Genomic DNA, 13515 nt, shown 5'->3' with positions numbered 1-13515 from the left:
TAGCAAGCTCTGATTGGCAGAGACGCTATTATTCACTTTGCTCACAAATTCTACTCTTTTTGCTATAAATAATATATAACAAATTTATTAAAGTCAAACTTCTACCTGTAATTTTACTAAAATATAGCTTTTTATTCGTTTAACGTTTTTTTGTCGTTCATGAATGTTAAACAATATGGTTAGTGTTTATTAAAATGATCAGTATAGGCATTCATTAAAAATTAATAAATTTAAGGGATATTGATTTTTAATACTTCCAACTTTCACACGTTGGATGATAACACTTCCAACTCTCGATTTGTTACCCATCATTTCCAACTTTCACCATATTCCATGTACCCACTCCCTGTCTAACGAAACACCTCGTTAGTGTTTTGGACAACAAATGCCATTCAAATTAGTTGAGGGGGTGAATAAGAAATTTAATTTGTTTAACATATACCCAAATTTGTCTCCACCACGCACCAGATCAAGCACCCCCACTCCATCGTCAGCTTCAAATAAACCTCGCTTAGCTGCTCCTCCAGCAACTCCGCCAATGTCTCCCTCATTAGAATCAAAGTCTCCCCCATCACCCTCCGACTACCGAAGATGAAACCGAAGAGTCTCCATCGGAAGAAACCGAACCAGATCTGGGAATAGACCCGTGAGCTATTGATTATGGTGTGGGAGATAGCAGCGGAGGAGCGAGCATGTATGAAGCCGGCGGTGGAGTGGTGGTGCTTGATCTAGTGTGGAGTGGAGGCAAATTTTGGTATATGTTAAACATGAATTTCTTTTTCACCCCCCCAACTAATTTTAATGACATTTGTTGTCCACAACACTAACGAGGTTAGTGTTTCGTTAGACGGGGAGTACAAGAAAATAGGGTGGAAGTTGGAAATGGTGGGTAATAAATTGAAAGTTGAGATTGTTAGCATCCAATGAGTGAAAGTTAGGAGTATTAAAAACCAATATCCCTATATTTGAAAACTATGTAACCTAGAACACCATTTTTTTTGTTTTCTCTTTCACTTATATCTGATTAACATCTCCCTCAGGTTGTTGCAGTTTTTTCGACGATATTTCACCCCCAATTTCTATCGCATAACCTTAAGAGGCAAACCAAATGCCATCTCACTAGATGTTGCTTGTCCCCTTATTATACGTCACTAGTTGTTCACAAAACCCAAAAAGCAGTTGCAATGCGTTCTCGATTCTATAATTCATTGTAAAATAGGAGGAAAACGATAGAAAACTAATTATGCAAAATCCACACATAACTTTGAATCCAAGCTCTAGAGATATGTTGGGTGGTGAAGATTCAGCGTTGCATCCGCCGAATACTTTGATTTCTAGTTGTTCTTTGATTTGTGGTCACTAACTTCAAGATGAACAACATATTGGTTTCTTGGATGATCTCGTCAAAACTAGCAAGAAAACCACATTTCACTCAAAACCTTTTCAATACACATATGAGGAAACCAATCACAATAAAACATACATTATTACGTCAACCGATAAAAACAAATGGTAATGTATTGGCGTCAAGTCACACAAAAGTGATATTATGTTTGCACATTTATCTAATCACCATTAAAGTAAAATACTTTTTCATCAGGTGACACAAAATTAACTAAGTCTTTTATAAATATTTGATGTCTGATCTTTTTTAGCGACCAATCAAGAAATATTATTAAAAAGAAGAAAGCGAAGACCAACAAGATGCTAGTCCAGCCAAAAACACTACAAACGTTAATACCCGATCACAAACCAACCACCCACACCGCCCATAACCCTTACAATAGATCAAAGTTGAAATTGTCCCATCTCTCCAAAGTTAAGCTTGTATGTTTTGACCTATTCCAGACCCAAATAAAACTTAAGACCTTTATTTCTCGTATTACTCCACTTAGATTATGATCATTTCCTTCAAACACCGACTCGTTTCTAGCTTTCCAAATACACCATATTTTCTTTTATTGAAATATTTTATAAAAACAATTAATATATTTAGAAAATAGATTTCCTTAACAGTGTGCCCCATTATTAAATTCGATACAAATGTTTACAAAATCCCCTGGTCACGTTAACCCGAATAAAATTATTAGATACACATCATACACACAACTCACAAGCTATAATAATAATTTACAACTTGATTGTTCGTTCGTTACATGCACACAATAATTAATTGTGCCTGCTACATATTAGGGGTGTTCTTCGGGTTTATTTATTGTGTTTCGGCTTTTTCAGGTCGGATTCTTCGGAAAAGTTTTAATTTTTGAACCGAAACCAACCCAAATCTCTCACGGGTTTTTCGGGTTCGGGTTTTTCAGGTTGGGTTCATAGGGTTTCGAGTATCCTAGAAAACAAAACAAATTTAAAAAACTACAATGCTAAAATAAAAACAACATATTATTCTTTGCTCGTAAGCAAATAATCAAATAATAAACCATCATAACTTGATAAAACAATCAAAAAGAAGAGTAAAACTAAATCGAACCATAATCTTCTTCAATCGGGTGTGATTTGGTTGTTTGATGACGGTTGCTATTAGTAATAAATGGAAAATATAAATAACAATAAACAATCGATCTATAATAGTTGTAATAGCAACAATTGATTAGGATGTAACATTACGAAAATAACGAGTCAAAAATACCAAGTTCAAAAAGATAAAGGACCAAAATGTCAAAGTTTTGAACTTAAAAATTAAAAAATGAAAAATCTATCTCCGGGCCTTATCGCGATACGCGACGGCCTTAGACCAAACATCATCGCGTATCGCGATGACGAGGTCTGAGACGGTGACACGTGTCCTGCCACGTGTCACCACATGGCATAAAGCCATGACAATGTGACACGTGTCATGCCACGTGTCACAATGCGGCATAAAGCTCGCCACGTGTCACCACGTGGCACCGCGTATGCCACGTGGCAAACCTATCTACGACTCACCATAGCTACGTCGTGATACGCGACGGCTATGTCTAGGGCCATCGCGTATTGCGACGGGTCTCCAGAAAACGCTATAAATAGCAAGTATGGCATTTTAAACATCCTACAGCCTACAGCGGCTAAGGGTGCTCCTAAACAGCCTACAGCGACGAAAGGGTGCTTTGAGTGTGGTCAAGAGGGTCACTTCAGGAAGGATTGTCCCAAACTGAAGCAGAATGAGAACAATGAAGGCAATAACAGTGGCGGGAGCAGTGGTAAAGGTAGAGCTTTCGTCATTGGGTCGGCCCAGGCCCGCAGCGATCCGAATATGGTTACCGGTAAGTTCCCTGTGAACGACTGTTCTGCTTCTATTTTGTTTGACACTGGAGCTGATAGGAGTTTTGTATCGAAATTTAGTAAACTCTTAGACTTAACTCCAACCCCGTTAGATGCTAAATTTCCTGTTGAATTAGCCGACGGTAAGTCTATAGAAACAACTCATGTACTTGCGGGATGTAAGTCAAACGTGTTATATGAAAAACTTTACGTGAGACTAAGTGTCTCTAAAAACATTATAAATAAGAGTATAAGCCTAGCCCTCAGGCTGTAGTATACGTTTGTCTGGATCCTTACATATGTGGTAATAGCGTGGTGGGCACATCGCACCACACTTGGTTATAGTCACGCTCGCCTGCGGGGAGTAATGGCCATGTGTATACATACGGGTACTTAACTAAGTCGAACGCTGCGGTGTTTGCAGGGGTGACCTAGAGTAGAGACTCGAGTTTATAATGATGTTGTTTTAACTTTGTTATTCCTAAGCCAAGATGGGCCGAGGTGTCACACCCCGACCAAAGGCGGCAGAACATGCCGGGGTGCAACGTGATTGGACAAATACACAAGACACTATTTAAAGTGACAATATTTATTCAACTCATTTTAGTTCAACAAATCAATAAACAACACATCTCATTCACACAACCAAGTTAAATACAAGTAGCAAATATATTGTTCGTTTTACAAATATCCTAATAGTCTTGGTAACGTTTTCGTCAAGTCCTCGAGTCAACAATAGTCAAACCTGTAACATTTCATAAAATAAAGTTTGTCAACACAAAGGTTGGTGAGCAATTCATAAGTTTGAGCAACAATAGTATATAATATGAAAAGCCACAAAACTAGTATACAAAACAATAAATAAGAGCTATAAACCTGGATAAAATAGTTATCGCTAAACAAATTAGCGACACCTAGCTATTGGCAATTAGTCTAGGATTTTATTGACAGTTGCTAATAAGCTTACATTAGCACCACCTAGCTACAAGGGGTTGCCAAGTAGTCTAGGATTTATAGTTATCGTTAATTGCATTACGTTAACGACACCTTGCCATTGCCAAATGGTATAGATAGTTCCACCATCCAAAAGCTGTAAACACATAGGCAAATAAGCATAGAACACCAAATCGAGCAATTATTCAAGTCAAGTATACAATCACGTTTGTGGGTTTAAGACTCAAGTAAATAAAGCATTTAGTTTGATAGGTATGAAATGTCACCCCAAAACGAAAGATGGAAAAAGGGGTATGAAAGTACTCACCTTAAAATAATAAAGTTAACGAGAAATTTAAGGATGCGGTTAAGCGAGCTGACTGGTCAGAAAATAAATAAACCTGAAACTTTGAGGGAATAATATACAATTAAAAACGAGAACGTAGCCGTTGAAATCAGGTCTAACGGATGTCTAGAACTTGAGTTATGAAATAAACAATATTTAAGCGAGCTGGTACTGTTCAGAATCCAAACTGCGAGTTTGGAGTCGGGCTCTGACCACTACACTCAAAATATTATGACGAACAGAAAATTCTTCTGGTCCGAAAGCTAGTTCTAACCAGAAGATAGAGTATTCGAATTATTCCAAAATTGACTAAAATGCCCCTTAACGGGCCGGGATCGATTTGACCACCGAAAGCTCCAAATTTACAGATTTTGATTTAAGGCTTACGTTTATCATGTGAAAATGTACATCTTTTATGAAAATAACTTTACCCAAAAGATGGTGTCGGGTTTAAATAAGTTAGAGTTTGTTATTTATATATTTACGATATATACATACATATATATCTATATATAGATATATATAAACATATATACATATATAAACACGAAAACCTTGAAACGAGATCGAGATAAAAGTTTCGGTTTTTTTATAAGTTTATTAGAAACTATTTTTAATATTTATTATGATTTTTAGTTAATTAAAACGTATTTATTAAACATTGTATAAATATATATTTATACATATATACATATATATGTATAGATAAAATTAGTTTAATGAGTCAAGCCGAGAAAACAGGTTATAATGATGTTCGGTTTTAATACGAAAAAGTTTATTTATATTTAATATTAACTTTTATAAGTTTTATAACCTTTAAAATACTTAAAAATGGATTAACAAAATAAATAACGAAAATTTGAGTTGAGCCGGACTCGAACACGCGACTTGAGCCGTGCAACCCAAGTGCACTGGCCAACTGAGCCAGTGGCTAATTCAGTAAAGAAATGGAAACTAAACTTTAAATACATTAACCCAAAACCCCCAAATTGATTATGAACCCTAGAAAATCAAATCGATCAATCCGTTTATAGTTAATCAAAACGAGTTTAGGGGTTTTGATCCTCATGTAAACGTGATCAAAACCATGTATTTAATTACCTAAAACGATGATGGATTGATGGTGAACAAGGTGAAGAACGATCGATATCAAACGATCTTGTTAATTAGATTGGTTATAGGGTTTTTGATCGTTGGCTTGAGAGGATGTTGTGGTATCAATTAATTGAGTTATGATTGAGAATAATTAGTCAAACGGCTCGTTTGTATGTTTCCGACGAGTCCGTGATGTCGATCCGCGAATCCCGGCTGTGTAACGTGTTAAATCACGTGAAAACTGACCTAAACTAGCGGACAAACGTAATGGAATCGTTGTTTGGAGTTATATTGCATGTGATAAGGGGTTGCCGGAGGTGGTGGTGTTCGCCGGAGATGGTGGCCGGAGGTTCGCCGGAAACGACGGCCGGCAAGGGTGGCAGGTTAGAGAGAAAGAGATAGATGTTGTATATTTATGTTAGGGTTAGGTTTTGTGTTGGTGATATATGTAATACATATTTTCAAAACAAGCCCTCCAAGTTTCAATCATTGTTTAACATGAGTTTAAAGGTTTCCAAAGTTTATAACGAGTTTACGAAAACCCGTTTGAACCTCTTATGTTTTTCTTAACAACACTAAATTATGACAAACATCGGTTTATTTAATATCGAGGTCTTTAATAATATTATATAATAATTAAATAAAGTTCTAAAATAAGTTGAGTCGGGTTTGCATGATAAAATTTTTCGACACGAGTACAAATCGAGATTCGAATTTTGACGAATGTCACACGAGGCTTGCGTAACCCTCGAGGGGTAATAAAGTAAAAGAAAATATTTTTAGCGTCAGCGTATTCACTAGTATATCGCTGACGTATTTTCTAACATTTCAGGAAATTACAGTATCAAGAATTTGAGCCATTCATGAAGTGGATGTTCGCAAGGTAGAGATGGCTCATTGTTTTAAATTATTAAAACAGCATGATTTAAACAAAGATTTATAAAACAAATACTTGGGTATTTATTACCCGAGAAGCTTTATCAAACAAAAGAAATTATATTTTATTAATAATGATTTCAAAAGTATATAAATATTTTACAATAAATATTTTTAAAAAGTCTTCCGCTAAAAACAAACTCTGATAAAAGGTATATTAATATTTTATTATAAATAAAGCTTTATTTCAAAATATAATAATAATTTTTAAAGACTTCTGCTAAACTCTGATACATTTACAAAACCGGTACCAACTGTTGATCACACGCCTAGGCCGTAAGTCGGGGTGTGACATAGGACCATATTCTGATAACGTTAGTGGCTAAGACTAAGCCTATTATACCTAAATATATATTTAATTTCAAAACTAAAAGTTTATTCGAGTTAATTATTCGGGTTGACCCAAAACTTATAAATCAAACACGAGAACCAACCTGAATTACTTCGGTTCGGGCTCGGGTTAGTCTTTTCTCAGGTTCGGGTTTTCCGGGTTGGGTTAGTTCGGGTTCGGGTACGTGTTTTCTCGGGTTGGGTTTCGGGTAAAACTGACAGCCCTACTACATATATAATGGATGAAGCCTTATAGGGATGTTTTGAGTCACTTGTCGTTCATATTGATACATTTTCTCGATAAGAATCGTTCTTTTGGTACTCATCCTCTTTGACCATTAGTTTGAAAAATGGTCCATGAACTTTATCCTGAAATATGCCTAATTTTTTATAGTTGCTATAAAAAGAAAATGTTAGAAAACATATTAGTGACCGTTAATATTTTTTAAGAAACATTTAGTAAAATAGAAAAATATATATGTTAAACACTTACCACATTCGGGATCTTTCGAGACCGAGATCCACGACAATTCAAGCGTCAAATACTCCTCGGGCGTCCACGGCAAAATTGTTTTTTTAGTCCCTTTTTGTGTGAGCGTCCTCGCCCAACTTTGCTCGAACTGGCTTTTTTAGCTTTGCTTGAACCGGGTTGTATCACAAGCTCGTCTTGTGTCACCGGATCAGCTTGCTCTCTGTTGCTGTCTTGTCTTGTGTCACCTTGAAGTTCAGTTGAGTTAGGTTAAAAACATCGGCTTGTAAGTTGGGCATACTAAATATTCCATGTACGATATCATGTGGGTTGAAATTAACACTGAATGGGAAGTTCGGTCGACTTGCTTGGGTGGTGTGCGTCACTGTTCATGCATTGATTGATTATATTGCCCAAAACCGAACATCAAATGATTGAATGGATTCATGTGGGTAGAATGAGAGAAATTTGTTATGTTAAGACCGTTAGGTATATACTTTTGGTAGAGAATGAGATTATGAGTTGTGCTTTAAAAAATTTGATAAGTTTAGTTTTATAGGGTATAATTTTTAATAAATAAAATGATTTTTTTAAACATAGCCGTTTTACGACTATTTTAACCAACCCCCCCTCCCCATACGCTCGGGAGGGCATTCTTCCCCGTGTTTTGCTGGTGTTACGTGTGGGTACGACAGATACTACGCACGGTCTTAACAATCATTTAAAGCATTCTTAGCCCATTTCTTATCCATATAATAATAATTATATTATTATTACCCTATGCGTTGCGGAGGCTTAGGAATTTTCTCGGCTGAGGATGTCTCCGCATATGCATTTGTAGCTTCCAGGTCTCAGTCGTGGAAATTGCAGGACCACGTCCTGCGAAACACTGGTGTTACGGGGGTAGATCCTGACTACTCTTTTGCACTTGGTAATATTGGAACAACTCTCCCGAACCTTGATATAGGCGGTTTTACTGATAAGGAGACCGCCCCCAAGAAACCTCAACAAACCTTGGCGAGCGCTCTTTATGGTAAACACGTACATGATTTGGAGGAGAGATTCGATATGACCCCGAGACAAAAGGCAGTTTTAGCTTGTCTCAAGGGGGCTCATGCCCAGGATTTTTTGACTGTTGTGCCCATTGAAGGTCTTGGGCAAGGGATGTTAGCAGTTGAATACAGAGCCATCCTTAAATACCGGCTTATGATTCCCCTTTTCCCTCCAGATGAATTATGCCCCATTTGTAAAAAAACTTGTTTGGATAGATTCGGTGAGCATGCCCTCCACTGTAAGGAATTGCCGGGATTCAAGTATCGTCATGACTGGGTTAGAAATGTGTTATGGGATGTGCTTAGACGTGCCGGGATCTCAGCCAAGAAAGAGGCACCTGTTAACTTTTTGACTGATCCGCGTGAGGGAAGATCTACCCTGCGTCATGCGGATGTTCCTGTGTTTGGCTGGGCAAGGGGTAAGTATGCGTGTGTTGACCTCACTTGGGTGTCCCCGTTGGTGGGGCTGAGAGACAGTGGCTTCGTACCGGGACAGTCGGTTTTGAGAGCGGAGTCTAGGAAGGTTTCTAAGCATGAGACATCGTGTTTGGAGAATCAGCACGTGTTCATTCCATTTGCCTTCGACACTTTTGGATCCCTAGCTCCCGAGACGGTTCGCTTCTTGGAGCGGGTGCAGAAGGTAGTCCACAGTGACTCGCAGAGCCCGAGGAACCAAAGATTTATATTTAGTAGAATAGGCTTTGCGATTCAAAAGGGGATAGCGGCGCAGCTTGTTGCTCGCTTACTCATTATGCAGATATAGTTCGATTTGTGTTATATATAAAAGGATATTTCTCTTAAAAAAAATCATTCACTTTATCGTTTATTTTAAATTAAATAATATATTTTATACTTTTAACATATATTTTCTTTCTTCTTTACCTACCACTCTCAAAAAAATATTACGGTAAAAAATTATATGATTTGAATAATATAAATCCAAATTGAACGTTCCTAATGACGTTTACAAAAGTAATTGACACATGTATACATATTTACATGGAACGGGGTGAAAATGCTTGTAAATTGCAAACGGGTGGGCCCACCACATTTGAGATCTCTTGCAATAAGGCTGAGGGGTGTGGGGGGCTCTAACGGGGGCGTGAGTGGGGGCTCCAGCCAATAATATTGTGACGTGTGGCAGAGAGAGAAACTGGATAAGGTGGGTGTTGGAGCCCCCGCTGGAGCCCCTGGCCCTGGTGTGGAGGGGCTCCAGCAGGGGCTCCAGCGGATTTTTTTTTTATTTTTTTATAAATATATTCAAAAAACGTATTATTAAAAAAACTCATAAATTATTAAAAAAAACACACATTAAAAAAAAAACACATTAATATCTAAAAATAAAATAAAAATTAAAGTATTAAAAAAACATTATTCTTATTCTTCGGCTTGGTCTTCTTCGATCAACCTCTTTCGGATACGTTCCTTTTGCTTTTCCATCAGCATTTGATCGACCGGATTTAGGTTACTGAAGTCTCTTGTAAGGAAGTCCAAATCTCTCATTCGACTTTTTTCCTTTTTGTCATTAGAGACCACCTCCATGGTTTTGTTGAATTTATTGAGGGATTCAACAAGATCGACGATGTTTACGGCTCCCCCCTCAGCCGGTTTTTTCCCCTTGGCGTCCCGTCCCAATGGCCGCCTCCTCGGCGGTGAAGACGTTTCCTCCCCCGCAATGTTTAGGTCGAATCCAACGCTGCAATCCGACCCGGCGGAAGTGCTATACGCTCCAGACGAACTAGTTTTAGTCCGTTTCGGCCCTACTTCCGCATCATGGTCCGGCGCCACAAGCTCAACCCACTTGGAACACCTTTTCAACCTCTCCCACAACTTTAAATCGTCCCACGTCTTCACCGTCCCATACCTCCGCAAACACTCCTGCCTCCACTCTTCGACAGTGAAATTGTAAACCGCCAAATCATCACTGCCACTTGGTCTCATACGACCGGCGTTCCTGTTGAAAAGATTAGTAAACAAGCCGACAAATTTTCTGATTTCGGACCACCGACCCGAAATCATATCGGCGTTTCGCTCTGTACTCCCAACGAGCGTATAGAACGTCTCCCTAACCTTTGTCCAAAAAACCTTGCTTTTTTGGTAGTCGGCTGCAAAATGAGTAATTAAATTAGATTTCCAGTTAACTTTTTTATTTAACTTTTTTATTAAAAGTCATTTTTAAAAACGTTAAAACAATTACCGCAACGCCGATCCTCAGAAATGACTATCCAAGCCCGACACAAGGCTTCCTTCTCATCCGATGACCACGGAGTGGTTTTCCGTTTCGTCCTCGGAGTCGAAGCCGGTCCTGGCCCGTCCGTTGCAGGTTGTTTTTTCCGGTGGACGCGTCTTCTTGCTCCGGTAGCATCACCGTGTGATTCTTGTGTCTCTGGAACAACAAAGTTAGGAGACGGTTGTATGTTGGATGGTTGAAAGCCGGATGTTTCTTGCGGCCCCGAATAAAACATCGGTTGGTCTGGTGACGACCATAAATCGTCGTCAATATAATCTGAATCTAGGTTTGGGTACCAATTTCCAGACATTTTTGGGTATTATATAGGAGTTTGGGGTATTATATATGAGTTTGGAGATTGAAGTTGTGTTTTGATATGGTTGAAATGGGTTGATTTTGGGGTATTATATAGGAGTTTTTAAAGGTTTTTAAAAAAAAAAACGAAGCTCAACGGCTCTTTTGGGCGGGCCCACCAGCTTTTCCTCTCTCTTCTCCCGCGACCACACTCACGCCTGCCTGGGGGCTCGCGTTCGCGCCCCGTTCGCGCCCAGGTTCGCGCCCCGGTGGTGTGGGGTTAGCGTCTGGGGGCGCGAGCGGAGGGGCTCACGCGCCCAGGTTAGCGCCCCACGCCCCTCAGCCTAATAATATCTTTTTCTGTGGATCAATATTAGGGCTTCAAACTCATACTCCGTTCCGTTATCAAATTCCATTATTCTCTAATACCACACTCAATCACTATCAATTTCATGTCGGTAAGCATCAAATCTCCTTATACTCATTGCTATCAACAGATCCATCGATCGATTGTATGCCTTGTTTGTGTGCTTTGCTTATCGTGAATTTGTAGTGTAATTGTGAACTGATTAATTTAGGTATTACTTATTGATCATTCAAATTCATTCCTAATTTGGAATCATGATGTTTAATTTTGTTGTATTTACTCCTTTTTGTCTCTTTCATGATTAAATTGAAATGATTTTTAGGAGGATATTGTGTGTTAATTTGGTACTACTGGGACCTGACTAGAACAAGTATTACCTATAGTTTATGAATTTATTGATTGTGCTTCCTTTGAAACACACAGGTTGCCCCTATTATGCCCCATCGACACACACACACAACGTACTAGGGTTTCGTACAACGGGTCACCTTGTCTGTAGTTTGTCTCAGTAAGTATATATGATATGAGCATATGTGTGTGTGTGTGTATATATATATGTTTATTAAGTGTATAACATAACATCTACTGTTAAGTGTTAATCATATTGTTATTTGTGCGATAGCCGATATGTGTATCGGTATGTGCTGCTGATTGTTGTTTTTAAGTTTAGTATGTATGTGTTTATTCAGGAAGAGAAGGGCAGGCCATTGCCGAAATTTGGGGATTGGGATGTGAATGATCCTGCTTTGGCTGAGGGTTTTACTGTGATCTTTAATAAGGCCCGGGATGAGAAGAAGACAGGGGGCCAACCAGACTCGCCGTCAAATGCGAACCCTGGTGTGAAGCATGCTGCTGCTGCTGCCCCTGTAAAGAAACCTCCAGCTGTAAGTGGCCACTTTGTTTTTCTTGTTATAGCTGGATTTTGTTTTTTTATTTAACTTTAGTCATTGAACACTATAATTGTGTGCCAAGTGTTATTTGTCCTGATGGATGGAGTAGTATAATAGGTCTTTTATAAGTTTTTTTTTATGTTTTTTTTACAATATTTTGTTAATTTTGTACATTTTGTACATGACTTTATGATTCACAAACTATAGGCAAATTACAACTTTAGTGTATCAAAAGTGACTTGAATTCACAATGTAAATATGATTGCGATTAAAACACCGTTTTGACCATCTTTGTTGACCTTTATGATATGCAGAAGGGATGGTTTTGCTGCATGCAAGCACCTTTAGCGGAATCCTGATGTGGCGGACAGGTGTACTGGCACAATGAAACCGAGTGTTGCTTTGCTTATGTGTGTTATAGAGTGCGTTTTGTTTATGGGGGGAGGGAGAAAAGAAGAGTATGAAATGAAATGTGTCTATATTACAGATTTTGAGCTCCTTGCTGCTTGTGTTTGTGTGTTATCTATGTTATGCAAAGGTCATGTGTAGTTTTGACCTTGGTTTTACTTTCGGAAACTTTAATATTAAACCGATATTGTTATTGTTATGGTTATGGATGATGATTGTTTGGCGGCGTTAAGTCTGTCATATAAATTTGACCTCATTTGAGTAAAATGGATTGTCTTGTAATATAATGAAAAAGTTGTAAGCGTCGAACAAAACTATTACATGTTTTTAATAAATGGCTAGGCGTGATTTTTACAACCATGCTTATATTAATAGTTGTCACGAATTGAATCCTGTTTGGCACTTGTATATTATTATCATCAGTTTATGCCTTGCAATGAGTTTGGATGGACAGCACGACACTGTTTTATCCTTGTCATTGTCAGTCACACACAGATGAACGGAAATGTCGTGTCATTAAATAACCTGAAAATGTCTCATTCATATATTATTTATTTATGTTTGTGTTGGTAATGTGGTCGTTAAGATTGACGCATATATGCATATGATATTCAAAAGTTATACACGCACATTTTTCTAATAGTAGCGTATGCTCTCGATATTCACATATACATATTGAAGAAACACTGAATTGCCCCGGCAGATTAAGGATAATCTGGGGGTTAAGTAGATGTTTCTCACGAGGGTTAGGTCCAGCAAAGATGGCTATTCTTCTCGACCTGCAAAACAAACACCGTGAGCTCGTCACTGAGAAGGGGGGGGGGGGGTTCCTCCTTGTGACTACCCTCCGGCGTGAGAATCAGACTAGATTGCTCTGAATATAAGTGTATATAGAGAAAAATAGCTAGAG

At 38.3% G+C, this 13515-nt stretch overlaps 1 protein-coding gene across 1 annotated transcript; it reads left to right on the top strand.

The window, feature by feature from the left end:
• Positions 1-11285: 11285 nt before the first annotated feature.
• LOC143571470 (protein NOI4-like) lies at positions 11286-12872 on the top strand. Its single transcript, XM_077056885.1, has 3 exons — positions 11286-11398; positions 11997-12191; positions 12512-12872. Exons 1-3 carry the CDS (start codon positions 11393-11395, stop codon positions 12554-12556), a joined length of 246 nt encoding a protein of 81 aa, XP_076913000.1. The 5' UTR covers positions 11286-11392; the 3' UTR covers positions 12557-12872.
• Positions 12873-13515: the final 643 nt, after the last annotated feature.

Source organism: Bidens hawaiensis, unplaced genomic scaffold (assembly GCF_021521415.1).
Source record: "Bidens hawaiensis isolate Kalapana, Puna unplaced genomic scaffold, B.hawaiensis_p1.1 tig00025381_1, whole genome shotgun sequence".
NCBI lineage: Eukaryota > Viridiplantae > Streptophyta > Magnoliopsida > Asterales > Asteraceae > Bidens > Bidens hawaiensis.
Note: the sequence above shows the minus strand (reverse complement) of the source record. Positions and strands in the feature narration are given on the sequence as shown.

Excerpts from the sequence above, each read along its gene's own strand:
- LOC143571470 (XM_077056885.1), top strand. Across the intron at positions 12,192-12,511 it reads CTGTAAAGAAACCTCCAGCT|AAGGGATGGTTTTGCTGCAT; the intron begins GTAAGTGGCCAC and ends TATGATATGCAG.